General features: G+C 41.5%; 1 protein-coding gene across 2 annotated transcripts in view; it reads left to right on the forward strand.

Annotated features, from left to right (window-relative positions):
- The window catches only part of BIRC6 (baculoviral IAP repeat containing 6), a 179,905-nt gene that overhangs the window by 152,312 nt on the left and 6,940 nt on the right, over positions 1 to 20,653 (forward strand). For both annotated transcript variants that reach the window (XM_054162362.1, XM_054162363.1), the window contains exons 67-71: positions 9,778 to 9,923; positions 10,684 to 10,794; positions 11,976 to 12,193; positions 13,154 to 13,315; positions 15,899 to 15,976. In XM_054162362.1, coding sequence (XP_054018337.1) covers positions 9,778 to 9,923; positions 10,684 to 10,794; positions 11,976 to 12,193; positions 13,154 to 13,315; positions 15,899 to 15,976 — 715 coding nt within the window. The remainder of the gene's footprint in view (positions 1 to 9,777; positions 9,924 to 10,683; positions 10,795 to 11,975; positions 12,194 to 13,153; positions 13,316 to 15,898; positions 15,977 to 20,653) is intronic.

Raw genomic sequence — 20,653 nt, forward strand, 5'->3', positions numbered from 1 at the left:
CAGGAGAGAAGCCTTTGGCTTCTGTCAGGAAAAATAAGTTTCAGAAGGTAAAAGATTTGAGAACTGGTATTTGTGGTGAGAAGCCTCACTATATAGGGTTGCAAATTGAGAATTTTGATGGTTAAAAGTTTTTGACTGGTGTCAGCTGTTGGTACTAGATAGGAAAAGCATTTCCCTGTTTGATTCTGTAACACCTCGTTTTCCATTAGCATCGGTGTCAGAGGTGAGCCAATATGCCAAAGGTGTTATGAAATAACAAACTACTGCCCCTAGAGCCATCCATGCCAGACTTCTGAGGTCTTGCAGCCTCCTATGAAAAACCCTCTCTTTGACAGGCTTTGTCAAATACTTGCAGTCTGATAGAGCAATTAACAAATGGGAAATTATTTGAATATCCCATCTCAGCTGTGGTGCCATCGGGCTGTGTAAGCGTTGCACTGTGATGCTGTATGAGCTTGCTGCACACACCTTCCAGAGGTCAGCTGACTTTCAAAAGAAACATGACAAACCACGGCTGACAGTTGGTTTCAGGAACCATAGACCAGCCTCTAACTCCCTTTGTAGAATAGTTGTAAAGGTGATAATAAACACAGATTGTTTTCTAATCTCAGGCTAATTGCCATCTGCTGTTCCTTGATGATTTTGGTGTCATACGCAGTTACAAGACAGTTTTGCTTTGTGAGATGTGATCTGCCCAGCTGTTTGGGCCATAGATGTTGTTGAAAAAGGAAAGGTAGTTCCTGTTCTACTCAGTAAGAACCAGTACCCTTAACTCAATTACCCCTCTAAATATTTTCCTGTGATGAAGGAGAACTGCCCTTTCAGGATAAATACAGTGCAGCTTTGTATTCTTACAACAGCTGAAACTACTTATTTCTACCTTCTTGACGTTTCTTTTGCCATTTCCAAGTATTTCAAAGGTCAGGTCATCCTCTCAGAGCACTTCTGAGTGATTCACATGCTGTTACTTTATGGCAGCTTTTCTTGTCCGTTCTCACACTGTGGAACTATGGCTTCTCTTCTTCAGAAGTGCTGCTTTCACTGACTGTTGCCTTCTGTAACATGTTGCTCTGTTGTTATGGTTCACAGGGCAGGATTCAAGTCTGAGAGGACCTGTTTTTTACTTACTTGATTAAGTCAGTGCTGCATGTGGTTCTGTCCAGAAGGGACTTTCACCACACTGGCACATACAGAATGAGCCCCAGCATGCTTCCTAGTACCTCCTGCCTCTGGGAGGTGCTGTAGCTGGTACAGATTTACACAACCAACTTCCCATCTCTTTTGGTATCTCTTCAGCCATTCACAGTATCACCAAGGTTGGAACAGACCTCAAAGATCATCAAGTCCAACCTTTCACCACAGACCTCATGACTAAACCATGGCACCAACTGCCACGTCCAGTCCCCTCTTGAACACCTCCAGGGATGGGGACTCCACCACCTCCCTGGGCAGCACATTCCAATGGCGAACAACTCCCTCAGTGAAGAACTCTCTCCTCACCTCGAGCCTAAACTTCCCCTGGTGCAGCTTGAGACTGTGTCCTTTTGTTTTCTAGTTTTCCTAACCAAGTATTTGGGTGGTTTTAGTGGCTGAATTATTGATTTCAGCCCAGACTGAGGGAGCTGGAAAAGCAAATGATGCAGTACAAATTGTAATTTCTTTCTTGTAATAGTTTTCTGCTTCTGGCAATTAATTGGTTTCTTGATTCTGCTTACTTGCTTCCAATTTAAGGATGGCTTTTTAGGAAATATTACCTGACCATCCCTGCAAAATTTAGTGCTTTCCCTAAGCATATGCTGAAATGTGATGAAAAGAAGGTAAAGTCAGGAAAAGGTATGTGTAGAATGTTCTTCCCTCCACTAAAAAGTGCGAATCTTTACCAACCAATATCTGAAAGAGTTTTCTGAACAGGAATCCTGGGTTTGGGAACTCTTTCTGTTAACTCCTGATGAACTGGACTTTATATGTGAATTTCATTAATCCTTCCTGACTGATACTGTTAGTCTTGCATATCAAGACTAACGTAATATACATGCATTGGGAAAGTTTGCTGAATGAATGCAAAAGAAACAGAATTAGGAAGGCCAAATAACAATTCTTTGTCAGATAGCCATCTAAAAATGCCAGCTTTTGCTTGCTGGCAATGTTATTTAGATCATAGTATGTGTGATCTTTTTAAAATAGAAAAGAAAGTGTACTAGGCTTCTATGTAATCCATTTGCAGTACAGATGTGTATATATTACATTCTCCATCGCAGTCACTTGTGGGGACTCACCTGGTCACATTCTAGCTTCAGATTTATAGAATCATGGAATCACAGAATTGTTTTGATTAGAAAAGACCTCCTAAGAGCGAGTGCAACCATCAACCTGACACCACTGTGGCCATTAAACCACATCCCAAAGTGCCATGTATGCACATTATTCTTTAACATCTCCAGGGATAGTGACTACACCACCTCCCTGGGCAGCCTAATAGCCAATATAAACCTCTTCTGGTGCAACTTGAGGCCATTGCCTCTCTTTCTGTTGTTTTATATGAGGGAGAAGAGACCAGTACTCACTTCAATACAATTCCTTTCAGGTGTATCTTTTCTTACTAAATCCAAACCAGAACTCTACCAGCTGCTAGGAAGAAAACCAGCACTGTCCCAGCTGAAACCAGGACAAAGCATTAAATGTTTGAGAGAATGGCATGATTGCTACTCAAAAGCTCTCTTTTAAAATAAGGTGTGACTGCTTCTTCAGCTTAGGATCTGAAAAAAAAGAGAACTGCAGAAACACAGTATGATTTTAATAAGTGATTCATTTGATAATTCTATGGTTAGCTCAGTTACCATATCTGTACAATCTTCTTGTATGAGGTGATTACTGAAGACTGTTTGTTGGACTGCTGGGGAGTCAGAAGCTCTCACTAGTTTGAGAGTGTTCATGTAATGGGTTGATGCAAGGGCTGAGTTTGAGACATTTGTTTCCTGTGATGGCTGATCCTTCTGCTATCAGAGAACTGCTGTGTAGCAAATCAGGCTCATCTGACCCACCATCTGCTAGGTAAGCTTCATGGCAAATTACTAAATTTGGCTGTGTAAGCTGAGGGCTTCTTTGTATAATATGAAGTATAGCAAGCCACATCCTCCCAGCCACTTCCACAGTAACTGCCTGAGTGAGATCTGAATTCTGTCATCTTCACACTTCCATTGCTTGCCACGGTTTCTAATGGTTAATCCTGCCCAGTTCCAAGATGGTCTGAATGTACTGGGTCCTGCCTCTCAAATGGTTCTTGTGACATGGATGTTTTCCTTTTGCATTGGGGATGCTAGAATACAACCAGTTAGGCCTCAGGTATTTCTACTGCTATGGATTTTCATTGTCTTCACAGATGCTTTACAGAACTTCTGTGTGAAGTAGTGCATTTTGCAAAGAAAGATGTTTGTCTATCACTGAGTCAAAAACTGAAGTTGAATTTGTAATTTATCTTCAAAAGACAATTACCTATTTCTTTTGCCATACTTTGAAGCTTGTGTTTGGAGATGATGGTTGGCTGCAGGGAGCAGTCCTGCAGCTTTTGCTAATCTGGAATGCTTCAGCTAAGTGTCTTGTATATGTAGTGCCCAAAGCCCCGAGGAGGTGCATGTGGAGGCATCTCAAAGGAGGTTACTTGCTTTCACTGGTGTTTGTGGCATTTATCTGCCAAAGCATGGTCTCCTGGTTGATTTTGCCTGATTTCAGAAGATTGGTTTCAGAATCTGTGAATTATTGGAAGGAGTGAGCTTCTCTTTGGTACCTGTCAGAACCTACAGGAAGTGAGGGACCATGAGGGCTGTGATGGCATGGTTGCAAACCTACGGCAGTTTTATCCCCAGACAGTGAGCATCTGTGAAACTGAGCAGAATTCTGCTGTGAGTGCTGTCCCTCTGGTACACAAGGGCTGGTTCATTGGCTTTGGTTTGTGAATACTTCGATAAAGGTATCGTTCAGCATCATCATGTTTGCCTTGAAGTATCAGGCAAGAGTGAGTAAGTATTAGTATTGGCTTTAAAAATTAAAGTTGCCTTGGGAGCATATCATTCATTATTCATTTAGCACAGCATGAAGAGAAGGCTGTCATCTTCTAGCGCAAGCTAAATTAATGGCTTAAATTATTAGCATGTACACTGCTGTCTCTTCTAGAAAATACATTAGTAACTGTCATCCCTTTAAATATGAGCTGACATGATTTTATCTGCTTTTTCTTCAACGGCAGAAAAACAGTATGGGGGAGTTTCTAAGTCTAAATTAAATATTTAGCTCCTCCTTCACTCTAAAAAATGTAACCTTTAGATAAAGATTTGGCTTGTGTTAAATAACTGCATTAGATTTTGCTTCAAAGGCAGAGTATTGGCAGAAAGAAATGTACAGAATAATGTAGACATTTAGATGCTTTCTAAAAATAGAGAAAATGTAGAGCAGCATATTCATATGGTTATGTGTTTGACCATAGTTTATTATTCATGAGTAGTATTGGTTCTGAAATTCCTTCAGATTCCCATTGAAAAAGCACAATTAGAGCTCAGGAGTCTGATTACACTGTAAGTTTATCTGCATACATAAATCTTTATGTAGGCTTATAGAGTGCAGGGAAGAAGCTAACGAATCTTAGTGGCTTTATCACTTAATTACTTTCTCTCTGGAGGTGCCTTCTATCCCCTAACATTCTGTGATTTTGGTATTTCATCTCCCCATTTGTATATTTTTAGGGAGAGGCTTGTAACCCCAGCATCTCCGTCTCTTGAGCTGGGACTCTATTTGTCCCTCTGAAACACAAGTCCCACACAGCTTGGGGAGAGCTCACTGTGGTGGAGATGACACCAAGAAGGGAGGATGACATTTTCTCAACTAATAATTTGCTTTGCCCATGTTATGTGTGCTTATATATGGTTAAATGGGCACCAGGTCACACACAAAATAATACCACATGTTTCACTAAGAAATAGGTTCATGACCACCAAAACATCATCCTCAGTAATGCTGTAGTTTTGTCCTGGGAGTAATGTTTGCAGCGTCCTGAAAATCCTGATGCCTGTCTCCAGGCTGAATGTATAAAAGCCTGAGGAGGCCACAAGGCCACAGCAGGCCTACAGAGGCCGTAAGCGACCATAACCTTTGTTTGCTCTTCATGTTACAGCATCCACCAATGCATTGCTGACATGCAAAATCCATTTAACTTTTTCACAAGGCTTTGAGTTACATTTGTGTGTCACCCCTTTTATAACCATATAGTTTAGGAAACTAGAGACTTCCTGGATCATGTTATTCCATTAGGGAGACGGGTGTATGGACCAGCTTCCCACCTCCACTTTTAGTTCCAGAGAAGTTTCATGTGAGATTTTAATTTTGGATATTGGTTTTTACCTTTGTAAGGATATGGTTTTAGAAAGTGCTGCTGCAGTCCTCTACTGTAGAAGAAATATAAAATTGAGTGTAATAACTTCTGTCTGCAGTGAAGTCTCAGGTGGCAAGTGATGACAAAACTGTGTGAACTTCAAAAATGATGATGAATGCGAACGCACAAACCACTGGGAAACTTTTGACAGATTTCCCCATCCAGAGTCTAGGGAATTACTTGATTTACCATATGTTGTTTGTAAATTAACTGAGAAACTGTACAGTATTGTTAAATAATTCCAAACATTTGTGTATAACACCGAATGTGCAGAGAATAAGATAATGTAGCAGACATTTTAGGAGCTGTGGAGGATTACGTGCAGTAAGTTACTATTCTGACAGCAAAAGAATCAACATAAATGTAGGAAGACAAAATGAGAGAGGAAAAATCTGAGGTCCTCATTAATAGTAGTCTTGAAAGTTATGGCAATACCAATTGGATTTTTTTTCCCCCAAAAGAGGGGATGAAAATACTCTCTTTACCCTAACCATCACAATGTGACTTGTCAGGAAACTAAATGCTGACAAAGTAGTATGTCTGATTTTTGGAGTTCCGTGATGACAGCTAGCTTATTCTCCCTAAAACTGACAGAAATCACTGATTAGGCAAAATCAAGGCCAACTATGAGACCTGGGTTATTTTTGTGTCTGAGGCAGAATCATTCCTGCACTTTCCTTTCTAAAATGCTTTTACACAGTTTTGCCCTGACTCAGAAGTTAAGCAGCTTGGTAAGGTAAACAACACACAGACTCCAGGTAACTACAGGTGACAGGATAGAGCTGTTCTGCAAATTATTTAAACTGTTTGTTCTGAGCAGAGGGACATTTGTCTGTTCAACTCTATGGCAGGGGGCAGAATCATCATAATGCTGCTAAAAGAGACAGTAAGAAAATACATTCTCTTGTGATAGTTCAGAAGTACCAAACCATTAACAGCTCTGGACAGCAAGAGGAAATTGGTACTGGGAATTTGCATTTGAGTAGCTGTCTCATTTTTCTACTGCTCCAACTAGTTCCTGGATGCAAGGGCATGTAGATACAGGAAAGGGGGAAGGAAGTAATGGCTTCAAACTTGAAGAAGATAAATTGCGATTCAGGGTGGTGAGGCTCAGTTTAGGAAAGATGTTGACTTGCTGGAGCATGTCCAGAGAAGGGCAACAAAGTTGTTGAGGAGTTTGGAACACAAGCCCTATGAGGAGAGGCTGAGGGAGCTGGGGTTGCTTAGCCTGGACAAGAGGAGGCTCAGGTGAGACCTTATTGCTCTCTGCAACTACCTGAAGGGAGGCTGTAGACAGGCAGGGGGCTGGTCTCTTCTCCCAGGCAACCAGCACCAGAACAAGAGGACACAGTCTCAAGCTGTGCCAGGGGAGGTTCAGACTGGATGTTAGGAAGAAATTTTTCACAGAGAGTGATTGCCCATTGGAATGGGCTGCCTGGGGAGGTGGTGGAGTCACCATCATTGGAGGTGTTCAGGAGGAGACTTGACACGGTGCTTGGCTGCATGGTTTAGTTGATTAGATGGTGTTGGATGATAGGTTGGACATGATGATCTTGAAGGTCTCTTCCGACCTGGTTTATTCTATTCTAAGTGTCCCTGCCTACAGCAGAGGGGTTGGAACTAGATGAACTTTAAGGTCCATTGCAACCTAAACCATTCTGTGATATTCTTTATGTGCTTAGGTAGTTGACTGTCAGTAACTCAGTATGTCTGCAGGAGGTTTTAAGCATGTGGTTATGCATTTTGTCTGGTGAGGCCAATGCTTCAATTTTGTTTTGTTTGTTTGGTTTTTTTACTATTATTGAAAAAAAAAATCCTAAATCCATGTGGAAGATGAAAGACTTGCAAGGTAACTACCTTGAAAATCAATTTGTAAGAATTAATATCATTTCAGTACCTTCAGTACCTGGTTTGATTTTTATTGTTTTTATGCATCTTTATCTTGGCTAAGCCCACTGACATCTTATTTTAGCTAAAAAGTCTCTAAGGGTTTTGTAGCAAGCAGCTTAAGAATTGTCCATCAACAGCAAGCAGTTCTAAATCTGTAATAGCTTTCTTAAGACTGGTGGCTGTGAGCGTGGCTGTGATGTTAGAACAGGTTATCGCTGAGGTTTAGTGAACCACCTCAATAGATGATTTTAAAATATTGGCCTAAATTTCCACCAGGTAAAAGGCAGTCGTGAGGATTTTGTAAAGTATGAATAGGAGAGGCAGCTGCTGCTTCTTTGTCTTACAGTGTTCTTTAAATGCTGAATGACACTGTTTGGCTCTGCTTTTCTTCTCACTCGGAGCCCCTGAAAACTCAGGATTGCTTGAAATGCACAATGGGCTAACACCCTTTTGGAGTCAGTCTGGAACAGGGAAAATGTACCACACTGCAGCAACAGATTTTGTTATTAATGTGCTCTAGGGCTACTCTCATTTGATTAAGTACAGCGCAAAGACTTTTGGTATTAATGTAATCACCTCTGCTGAATAATTTAGAGACTCATTCTCTATGCATGATTTCAGTCTAGATTAAAATACAGAATGGATATAGTGCATAGTAGCTGCTAAAATGTTTAGGACATCAAAGCATTAAATAGCTCATTTCTCATCTCTAGGTAGCTTTCTGGTTTGATTCTAGGTATGGTAGTGGCCAAGAGAAAACCATCACTGCTTGACCGTTGAAATTGTTTGGGTCATAAGATGAAAAAGTGCTGAAAAAAAAACAACAAAACCAACAACAACAAAAAACCACACACACAAACTGCAGTAAATCAATTACAAAATAACTATGTACATTTATGCTAGCTCATAAAACATGGAAGCTTTTAACTATGCACATTTAGGTTGAATGTTATCAAATACCACGTTCATAATTTCAGCAGTTACATATATATTAGTACAGATTGAGTTAACATAACCTGAACACAGGTTCCTCTCAGGCTGTGCCAGGGGAGGTTTAGGCTGGAGGTTAGGAAGAAGTTCTACACAGAGAGAGTGATTGCCCATTGGAATGGGCTGCCCGGGGAGGTGGTGGAGTCACCATCATTGGAGGTGTTCAGGAGGAGACTTGATAGGGTGCTCGGTTGCATGGTTTAGTTGATTAGGTGGTGTTGGATGATAGGTTGGACGCGATGATCTTGAAGGTCTCTTCCAACCTGGTCTATTCTATTCTGAATGCTTAAATTACTAGGCAACTAGCTTTTATCTAGCAATGGTGTTAGCACATACTGCATTTTCAGATTACTTAATTATAAAAACTTGAGGTCTTTAAATGGACATTGCAGGTAGCAATACCTTGATCATAAACAGCTGCTACAGTATAGACAATTTAAAAAATGATGTTGCATTAAACTGTTCATTGAAATTAAAGGTCTTAACTTCTGCAGCCCCCGAGAGAACTGCAGGGAGCCACTAACTTCATTTTTGTCCCCCTTTCTTGTGATGTTTTGGTTGCAGCTCACAGACATGCTGTGAATTTACCAGGAGTTTCCTAGTGGCTTTCCTTGAGTGTGTTTTATAAATACTTGCAAGTGTATTTTGAGTAGAAAAGAGTACTTCATTACCTATTTAGGACTTGATTTTGCACAAGGATCTCCATGGGTGGATAAAATGCACTGACTGTGTAAGCTTTTCTAGTACCTTTTGAAAATGCACAAAGATCAGGTCAGCATGCAGTGTAACCATCAGAAGTGCTAAATGGTTGACGCAGAAACACTGGTTGGTTGTTCGTGTTTTTACTCTTTGTGTCAGATGTACATCTGTTTGTCATGTCAAGACTATGTTCAGTACTGTCACAGTTGACTGCTACATTCAGTGATTAATCTGGAGATACATAGAGACATTCCATTTCAGAAGACTCATTTTCATCTTTGTCCTTTAATCTTTGGTATTATTCTCTGTTGACATGTGCTAATAACTGTATGACCTGAGAGACTGAGGGAGCTGGGATTGTTTAGCCTGGAGAAGAGGAGGCTCAGGGGAGACCTTATTGCTCTCTACAACTATCTGAAAGGTGGTTGTAGCCAAGAAGGGCTTGGTCTCTTCTCTCAGGCAAGCAGCACCAGAACAAGAGGACACAGTCTCAAGCTGCACCAGGGGAAGTTTAGGCTCAAGGTGAGGAGAAAGTTCTTCACCGAGAGAGTCATTTGTCATTGGAATGTGCTGCCCAGGGAGGTGGTGGAGTCACCATCCCTGGAGGTGTTCCAGAGGGGATTGGACGTGGCACTTGGTGCCATGGTCTAGTCATGAGGTGTTGGGTGACAGGTTGGACTTGATGATATTTGAGGTCTCTTCCAACCTTAGTGATACTGTGACTGGTTGAAAAATATTCCCCATGCTATATCTTCTTTTTTCCCCCAAAAAAACAGGTCTAAAAAAGACAAAGCTAAAGCGGGAGTAAAACCAGATACTTCTGACCAAGAACCAGAGGGACTGACACTTTTGGTACCAGACATCCAAAAGACTGCAGAGATAGTTTATGCTGCTACCACCAGTTTGCGCCAAGCAAACCAAGGTAAAATAGAAACAATTTTATAAATGCTGTTTGTTTGGAATATATTAATTAACAGGTAACTTATAAATTAGCTTAAAGGAAAGAAAAACTCCTCCCTCCCAAGTACTGACTACATTTTCAAAGGTGGTTGGACCCTTGTTGTCTTAAAAGTTTCAATCAGGAAACAGAGTAACTCCAGTAAGCTGGAGTACATCTCGCTCCTTTCAGCGTAAGTATGTAGCTCCTTTTTGTTCATTCCTTCAGGGACTCAACCTGTAGACATTCAAAGGACCATCTGGTTGTCTAGTAAAGAAAAATAATGGTTAGGTAGCTTAATAAGGGGAGTGGATTTTAAAAAGCCGTGTATCATCAGCTCCTGCTTTTGGAGAGCATATGAGGAATAGGTGTGTGAGTGTCCATTCACATGAGCATATGTCAAACTTCTTATTTTAAATTGAAAAAAAAAAATGAATAAAGCAGAAGCAGCAGTAACAGATTATTCACAGCAGCAGTAACAGATTATTCACAGCAGCAGTAACAGATTATTCACAGCAGCAGCAGACCTGAATTAGTTCTGAGCTGAGACTCTGCCCTTTATTTACTTCGAGCTGTTCAGGTAATGAAATGGTAGCGAGAGAACCAGATTTGTGTTGAGAGTGATCCGAGTTTTGAGACTCCTCTCCAAACAATGTAACCATTCAAAGTTAAAAATCCTCAAATGCTTGTTGTACTTGTCTCAAAATTACATGGTTAACTGCAATCATCCTGTTCTGTATAACAGAAAAGAAGATGGCTGAATACTCCAAAAAGGCTGCTGTGAAGCCCAAGCCTTTGTCTGTTTTACGGTCTCTTGAAGAAAAGTATGTGGCCGTCATGAAAAAACTCCAGTTTGGTAGGTTGAGAAATGTGAATTTTTGTGGGTTTGAAAAGCAAATACTGAAGAAATAAGTAATGTGATGAACACAATCCCTAATTACTTTTGAAAGTTACCAACTTTTTTACACGTGTCCACTGGTGCTGTTCATACATACAGAACTACAGAAGTCTGTATTTTCAGGTTGCCAACCTATGCACTATTTGAACTGCTAAGAAATACTTTAAGCATATATTTGATGAATTCAAGGGACCAAATGAATTGAATGATGGTGCTTGTGTTCTCATTCCAGCAATGACTTGTGACTCTTTCAGTCTGCAAATTACATTGAAATGTTAGATTATTTTGAAGCTCATCTGTGACAGTGTGTACCTTCTTTAATGCAGCTTTATTTTTTTAAATGGAATAAAATTCAGCTCAAAATGTGGCTTTTAGAATGTAATAGGAGTAAGCTTCATGCGTCCTCTCATGGAGTGCAATATATTGCACTGGAAAAAGCACGGGACTCGGTGCTTATTTTGGCCACAATCAGAACGTTCTCGAAGGACAAATAGCATCTCATCCAAAAAGAGCTGCAAAATCATTGCAAAAACACGTTCTAAGAAGTATTTTCTGAGTTGCAGTGCCAGCATTTTCAGTCACATACTTGTAGTGTTGTATTTGTAAGGGATTTTCCTCCCAAATGTTTGTGGAGTGTATGCCAAGCATCAGGAGGTAGGGAAGTTTGTCGTGGCAGCTTTTCACAGCCCGGCAGCCGTGCTGTAGATTGCGCACAGTGAGCGAGCAAAGAAAACTCGTGTCGCTGTAATGTTTTATGATCTTTTAATAACACCGCAGCCACCACACGAGTAAATACAGCTGGCACTCTGCTTCACACCAGTTCCTTCATTAGCAGCATTATGTATTCATGAGTATCGTTCATTATATTACTGGAGTAGCTGCTAGCTTCCCAAATCAGAAATGGTGTATATTTGACAAGTTGGGATAGGAAAGCTTGTAAGTTTGCTGCAGAAATTAATGCAGCCCAAGACTCTGGTGTTTTGTTTTCTGTCATCACTCTTGACTCACAAAATACATTGTTTTTCTAATTAATGTAACAGACAATAAATCCCCAATTTAAATACCCAGTCTTTGTGCAGGACTTACCCATGGTTTTCTTCAGTGTCTTCCTGATGCATTTAAATTTTCCTCTCTTCTAGATACATTTGAAATGGTTTCTGAAGATGATGACGGAAAATTGGTTTTTAAAGTAAATTACCACTACATGTCTCAGGTGAAAAACGCAAGCGATGCCAACAGTGCTGCCAGAGCCCGCCGCCTTGCTCAAGAAGCTGTGACTCTCTCAACCTCACTGCCTCTCTCATCCTCATCCAGCGTGTTTGTACGTTGTGATGAGGAGCGGCTTGACATTATGAAGGTAAAGCAGCAAAGTCATTTTCATTTCCTTATTTTGGCTGGGTGTTAGGAAGAAGTTCTTCATGGAAAGAGCGATTGGCCATGGAATGAGCTGCCCAGGGAGGTGGTGGAGTCACCATCACTGGAGCTGTTTAGGATGAGACTGGATGGGGCACTAGTTGCCATGGTTTAGTTGATTAGATAGTGTTGGATGATAGGTTGGACTTGATGATCTCAAAGGTCTCTTCCAGCCTGGTTTGTCCTATTCTGTTCTTTCACCTTGGCATATAAATGTTTAAGAATGTGCCTTGAATCTTAAGAAAAAACCCAGAAGTATTTCATGTGCACTTGACTTGCTACCCAAACTTTAGATAAGTAGTAGAATAGAATAGACCAGACCAGACCAGACCAGTATAGTCTGATCCTCCCTGGTGAGAGGCAAGGTGAGTCCATCTACCCCAGGAGTGCTGTGTTAACCAGGGACACTTCACAGAACAGGGTTAATTCTTCATTTCATTCTGAAACAAAAAGTTTTATTTCAATACTCCATCATGGTCAAAGAGTAGGACCATTGAATAGGACCATTTCAGTTGATAAAAAGCAGTAGTTAACGGAGAAGTGCACTCAGTATCTCTGGGCCTAAAGTTTGAAGAAAAAATTCTGTTGATAGTGTCCAGCAGTGGGTAGGGGTTTAGCTCCTCCTGTTTTGCTTTCCATTTGTAATCTGGAAAAATGAACATTAGCAGAAGGCTTCACTTGCCCACAGTATCAAAATGAACAAACTGACAGCTTGTGTATGATTATGATGTCCAATGGTATTTTTTGATAAGCAGCATCTGGAAATAAAGTGGTTCACACAGCATAGAGTCTCAATTGTGTAGCAAATAGAATGTTTTGGTGGTTTTGTTTTTTTTAACTTGTGGGTATTTTTGTTTTTCCTTTTTGTTTGTTTGTTGGTTTGGTTTTGTCCCCACAATGGTAGGTTCTCATTACTGGTCCTGCAGACACTCCTTATGCAAATGGTTGCTTTGAATTTGATGTATATTTTCCACAAGACTATCCTAATTCCCCTCCACTTGTGAATCTGGAAACAACTGGAGGCCACAGCGTGAGATTTAATCCAAACCTCTACAATGATGGCAAGGTAGGTCAGCTCTATTGTTGTGTATAGGTGTCACAAGGAAGTGAAAGGGATGAATGGATGAAACTTTCTCCTTTGCAATCAAATGATCAGCTGCTCCTGTGTACTGGAGGAAGCTGTTTGATTAAAACTGGCCTTCAAACTCCAAGGATGAGTAATTGGACAGTTTCAAATCTCCTTCCTGAATCATCTTGGCGATAACTTTTTTTCTTTTTCTTTTTTTTCCCCGAGCCTTTGTGAGCTGGATTGGACCAAAAAGCAAGTAATTTTGACCTAGAAAAATGTTCTTTTCCACCTTCTTAGCTAAATAAACCAGGCAGAAATTTATTTTGGCTGGCTGAAATACTCAGGATCATTTCCACGGACAAAGTGTGCTTAATATTAGCTGCAACTGAATCTTTTTGCCAAGTGACTTATCTTTTATTTTTCCATGCAAAAGGTCTTTTTCTTGAGGGTAGATAAAGACTTTCCTCAGCCTCTGTATTGTTTAGTTTAAAAAATGTAATTGTGAAGTATGGACTTCATGACATTTTTCTCAAGGGGAAAAAAAACCACAGTAAAGCTTTGGGAAATAATCGCACAAATTAAACACGCTTTCCCCTTTCCTTCCCCCACGTACTTGGCGTGTTGTGGCTCATTCTAAGGCACCAAAAAGATAAGGAGAAGTCAAGCACATATCAGGGAGATGCAACTTACATTAAAATTCTGCACACATGAAGTTCTCTCCAGAGCTACAGACATGGCCGTGTGTGTATTTCCACCCACAAAATGGCTTTGGCTGTAGCACTGTGGTAGTCCTTCAGCTTTTTCATGTGGTGCAGACACTTCATCCATAGGTTAGTGTTTTTCCTTATTCCCATGTCATTCATGGGTTTCCTGTACTCTCTGTTTTCACAAGCTATAATAATACTCCTTTCCAGTACTAGACATGGAGGGTTTTTCTTCTCTTATAGAATCCCAGAATCATCGAATGTATTGGTTGGAAAAGACCGTGAAGTCCAACCATTATCTAACTCTGCCAACGCTGGTCCTAAACCATGTCCCTTAGCACCACATCTGTATATCTTCTGAACGCTTTGAGGAATGGGGATTCCAACCACTTCTGTGGGGAACTTGTTCCAGTGTTTGATAACCATTTCAGTAAAGAAGTCACTTCTAATATCCAACCTAAACTTCCCTTCGTGCAACTTGAGGCCATTTCCTATCATCTTACCCCTTTTTACTGTGGAGAAGAGACCAACACCCACCTCAGTAAAACTCCTTGCTGGTAGTTGTAGAGAGCAATGAGGTCTTCCTTTTCTCCAAACTAAACAACCCCAGTTCCCTCAGCTACTCCTAGTAAGACCTGTTCTCCAGACCCTTCACCAGTTTCATTGCCCTTCTCTGAACCCACTCCAGGACCTCAATGTCTTTCTTGTAGTGAGGACCCCAAAACTGAACACAGTATTTGAGGTATGGTTTCATCAGTGCCAAATACAGGGGCACAATCACTTCCCTAGTCCTTCTGATCACACTATTCCTGATACAGGCCAGGATGCTCTTGGCTTTCTTGGCCCCCTGAGCACACTGCTGGCTCATTTTCAGATGGTTGTGAACCAGCACACCCAGGTCATTTTCTGCTGGGCAGCTTTCAGCTGCATTTCCCCAAGCCTGTAGCATTGCATAGGGTGGTTGTGACCCAAGTGCAGGACCCAGCAGTTGGGCTTTTTGAATCTCATACAACTGGCCTCAGCCCATTGATCCAGCTTGTCCAGGTCCCTTTGTAGAGCCTTCTTACTCTCAAGCAGATCAACACTCCCTCCCAGCTTAGTGTCATTTGCAAACTTACTGAGGGTACACTCAGTCGCCTCATCCAGATGATTGATGAAGATACTGAACAGGTCCCACTACTGAACCATGAGGAACACCACTTGTGACCAGTCACCAAGTGGATTTAACTCTGTTCACCACCACTGTTTACGCCTGATCACCCAGCCATTATTTTACCCAGCAGCATGGCTGTAGAATCTAATTTGTACTGGTGACCTCATCTCCTTTTTTCTTTGCCTACCATTAAGTCTTGGCAAACATTCACCTCTAGTTTTCTCCTGTTTATTTTGCCTCTCTGTGTTCCCTAACTGATTACTTCATTTTGTGATATGGTTCAAGAACTCGCCATAAAGTCCAGGTCAGTCATATAAGCTAAGAAATATTTTCAGTTCCTGGATAGCCTGTGAGACAGAAACCACCTTTCATGTGCTTAAGCAGTGATGACCTTAAAAACTACGAAAGGAAGCATTAGAACAGTATTTAAAGAGGGAAGAGACAGATTCATAATTCTTTTATTATTTTTTTGAGCCACTAGAACCTGCAGGTTTTCCGTGGTAAAAAGTAATCAGCCTTGCCTTGTTCATTTATTAATACACTTACCCACATTAGTTTTAGCTGCTTTTATTTCAAATTACTTTCCCAGGAAGCAAATTTGCCTTTTAGAATGCTGTTACACAGAAGTCTGTGAAAATGTAAAAGCTTGCATGTAATGTTAGCATCTGGCCAAACAGAAAAATGTCGTCATAATGTTTGTCTGTGGCATTATCACCTTTCCAGGTATGTTTAAGCATACTTAACACGTGGCATGGGAGGCCAGAAGAGAAATGGAATCCCCAAACATCAAGTTTTTTGCAGGTGAGCATTTCTTCTTTCTTTTCAGTAGATGCAATTTAGGACTACTGAGTAATCTGTCGATCCGAAGGATTCTTGTTCTAGGGCTTTTAAACTAGAATTTTCTTTCTCAGGTAAGTGTAAGCAAGCTAAATGTCCAGAAAGCATCCTTGGAACACAAGGAAAGAAATGCCCTAGAGCAGACAAGTTCTTTAGAGTGCTCTTTCCAACAGTATTTCTACTGATCTTGTCTTGAAGAGTGGGTTTTCCTGTGCGTAGCGCATTCCTGCGCTGCTTGGACTTTGTCTGAATTATTTCTAGACACTGGAAGATAGCATCTCCTCCTTGAACTCTCTGTCACATAGTGGGCTCCACGTTATGAGAAATGAGGAAGTACACTAGTGCCAACTGTAAAGCTACTCCTCTAAAGTCTACAAGTAGCTGAATGGGGGAATAAACCTGAAGGGAGGTAAAGTGTTATGGAACACAGCATACCTACAATTAGGATTAGATTAGGCTGGAATTTATTGGGACATACAGCTGTTACAGCTTTGCATCATAGAAATGCACTGACTAATAAGCATGTAAAATAAAAGTAAAGCTTGCAATGGCTTATTGCCTATGGCATTTTCTGAATTTATTCCCTCCTTGGAATAATTATTGCACAGCACAAGGTACACTTCTGTTCTAAATCCTGAAAGACTCTGCAGTTCATTTCAGCATAGTAGATCTTCAGTTCTGGCCTTCAGCAGGACAGATTTCAGCTTGTTCAAGAATTGGCCTCAGGGCTGGTTGATCAGTCTCCAGAATGTTCAGGAATGGTCTATTCCAGTGTGTATAAGTCAATCAAGAGAGTATAGAAAGCCAGCCTGGGTGAACAAAGAGCTCCTGCCTAAGTGGAACTGCAAGAAGGGGATGGGCCAAGCATTCAGGAGAGAAACGAAGAAATCCAAAGTTAGGTTGGTGTTGAAAATGGCCAAGGATATAAAGAGGAATAAGAAAGGCTACTTAAAAGAGGGTTTAGCAGCAAAATAATGCATTTGCCTTAGGCTTTCCTGCTGCTCAAATGGGAAGGACATAGAAAATCCAGAGGTCATCTCTGCCTCATTCTTTAGGGGTTAGGTTTGCTTTCCATGGTCCTGAGCCCTCAGTAGGTAGGTCAGTGAGAAAAGGAGTTACCCACAGTAGAGGAAAGATTATTTAGGCTGATTTGACCCACTGGTTCATAGAACCAAGTCTCATGCATAGAGGGGTGCTGAGGGAGCCAGACAAAGTCACTGCAAAGCCACTAGCTCTCGTCCTTGAAAGGTCAGAACAATCAAGGGAGTTTACTGGCAAATCTCACTTCTAGACAGGCAAGGAGGAGGGTGTGGGGGTCAACTGCAGGCTGGTCAGCAATACCCAAGTCCTTGAGAAGATGGTAGAACAAATCTGGAAGCTCTTTTCAAGTACAGGAAAGATAAAAATAAGACTGCAAACAGGCAGCATGGATTTACTGGGGGAGAATAGTGCCTGTAGAGCCTGCATGCCTTCTACAGTGACTGGTGCCACATAGAAGGAGAGCAGTGGATGTAGTTTACATTGACTTCATCAAGACTACTGATTCAGTCTCTTTTAGTACCCCTGTAGCCAAATTGGTGACATGTGGATTATAAATAGGTGAAAAACTGGCTGGTCCAATGGCAAAGAGATCTTGCTGCTGTTTTGGTGAAGGTACAGAGAAGGTGGAGTGAGACACCTCTTAAAGATGCAGAGCACTAGGACAAGTACCAATTGACACAAGATGGGAAATGGGAAATTTTGATTAAATATTAGGAAGAACTGTTTCACTATGAGGGTGATCAAATGCTAGGATAGGTGTCCCAAGAGAGACTGTGGAATTTCCATTCCTGGAGTTTCCTTGGGATAGTAACACTCCCTTTCCTTTCAAGAGACAATGATTAAAAAGGCTCTGCAGAGGGACCTCGACCGACTGGACAGATGGGCACAGTCCAATGGAATGGCATTTAACAAGTCCAAGTGCCGGGTGCTGCACTTTGGCCACGGCAACCCCATGCAGAGCTACAGGCTGGGGTCAGAGTGGCTGGAGAGCTCCCAGACAGGGACCTGGGGATACTGATTGACAGCCGCCTAAACATGAGCCAGCAGTGTGCCCAGGTGGCCAAGAGGGCCAATGGCATCCTGGCCTGTATTAGGAATGGTGTGGCCAGCAGGAGCAGGGAAGTCATTGTGCCCCTGTACTCTGCATTGGTTAGGCCACACCTTGAGTACTGTGTCCAGTTCTGGGCCCCTCAGTTTAGGAAGGACATCGAGACACTTGAACGTGTCCAGAGAAGGGCAACAAGGCTGGGGAGAGGCCTTGAGCACAAGCCCTGTGAGGAGAGGCTGAGGGAGCTGGAATTGTTTAGCCTGGAGAAGAGGAGGCTCAGGGGTGACCTCATTGCCCTCTACAACTACCTGAAAGGTGGTTGTAGACAGGAAGGGGTTGGTCTCTTCTCCCGGGCAACCAGCACCAGAACAAGGGGACACAGTCTCAAGCTGCGCCAGGGGAAGGTTAGACTCGAGGTGAGGAGAAAGTTCGTCACTGAGCGAGTCATTTGTCATTGGAATGTGCTGCCCAGGGAGGTGGTGGAGTCGCCATCCCTGGAGGTGTTCAAGAGGGGATTGGACGTGGCACTTGGAGGTCTGTGGAGACAGGTTGGACTCGATGATCCTTGAGGTCTCTTCCAACCTCAGTGATACTGTGATGATTTCAAGATTGAAGTTGTGGTTCCTTATGTAGTGTTTTGATTTTTGTTTAACACAAAATAGCCATGGCTGCTTCCAGTTCAGAGAATGGCAGGCACTGGAGAGGAGGTGGTGGCACACATGTAACAATACCTAGCTTGAGCACCTGCCCAAGAAACAGAAATACTTGCTTAGTTTTCCTTCTCAGCCCAACAGGTGGGGGATGCTGCTTCACATTTCCCACTGCCCTATCCATCAGGATAAAGACTTAGTTGCCCTAGGTTGCACTTCCGTGCAGTGGTTAAAGCACAACTCCACAACTACAAACAGAAAGTGTCATGGCACCAAAGGGAATATGGGTGCATTTCTGTGAGGTGAGATTGACCTGCAACTTTCAAGTGATTCTTGAGCTATTGCCATGATGAGAGGTTACTGGTTTGACATGGAGTGAGGACACACTGCAGAGAGTGTGGGAAGCTGGAATGCTTTTGTGCTGGCATTGCTACACAGGAAACTCTTAATTAAGAGTGTGACCCAAAGTCTTGAATTGTTACTGTCCTGGTTTCTATCTGATGTCAGTTGTGTGTTCAGCTTTTCCCAACAAAAGGAGGACAGTTGTCTTCACAAACTGGGCTGCTAAATTAGGAGATGGCTCCAAGCTTTAAATTGTATCTAGGCTGGGAGGGGAGTCAGTTCCAGAAACAGCTGCCCTGAAGTTTTGAATCTAATGCAGTGAATGTCTTGCACCAAAGTATGCCATTCTTTGCAATGTAACATCTAATCAGGTTTATCCATGTTTGAGACAATGACAGTGTTCAAATCACCTCTTTTTAATTTTGTTTTACAGTTCTGAAACTAGGTTTGTGTCACAGAATCGCCATCTCTAAAATTCTTGCTCCAGTTGGTCCTAACTACATAAGGCAAACCTAGCCTTCATTTAAAATGTAAAAAATAATGTCAGTTATGGTTTTTTTACTTAGAGAACAACATTTTTGCACATAAGATAGTTTTGATTAAGTAGAACAAGCTGACAGGGGCAAGCATTCTAACATTGGGAAAATTAACAAGCCATCAAATTATGAATGTAGTGAACATACACATTTGGTTTCCTATGAGCACCGCATAGCTATTGAATTCTTTGGTTTATATTAGGAAGATCTGGGTTTATACTTAGATGCCTTGTATGTATTTAAGCATCTATTCCCACATGTACTTAGTATAATTGAAAGGGGGAAAGATTAGCTGGTTCTTTGTTAATACAGTACTAAAAAGTGTTGTAGTTTTTTTTTCCCCTCTCATATCTTAAGAGAAGTTCTGAGGTTTTGTCTTAATGGCACATGACTCAGAGTGTTACATGTAAAATCCATAACTGAAGAGCTAAAAATGTATGCAAATCAATGTAATGCACTTGAAAGAACACAGGAGAGTATGAAGATGAACTCAGTGGTTTGCATTTCACTTCTGTTGTTCCTTTTCCACCGAGTTCAGAATTAGTAAGTTCAGCCACAGGAGCAGTTCAAGAATTTTGACTTGACAAATAAATCTATACTTTCTTTCTCAGAAGGGTGCAACGAGACATCTCTTCCATCAAACATTTACTAAAATTTGTATCTTTGTCATTTTTTTTAACTTGTATTTCTCATTTTCTTGGTCATAGGATGCAGTCATAGGCATTATGGGTTTTATGTGTAGTGACAGTTTTGGTTTGAAAGCATGGACATTGCCTACTTGCACATAGCCTCTATTACAAATGACAGTAGAATAGAATAGAACAGACCAGGTTGGAAGAGACCTTCGAGATCATCGTGTCCAGCCTGTCATCCAACACCACCTAATCAACTAAACCATGCAACCAAGCACCCTATCAAGTCTCCTCCTAAACACTTCCAATGATGGTGACTCCACCACCTCCCCAGGCAGCCCATTCCAATAGCCAATCACTCTGTGTAGAATTTCTTCCTAACCTCCAGCCTA

Source organism: Dryobates pubescens, chromosome 6, assembly GCF_014839835.1.
Source record: "Dryobates pubescens isolate bDryPub1 chromosome 6, bDryPub1.pri, whole genome shotgun sequence".
Lineage (NCBI taxonomy): Eukaryota > Metazoa > Chordata > Aves > Piciformes > Picidae > Dryobates > Dryobates pubescens.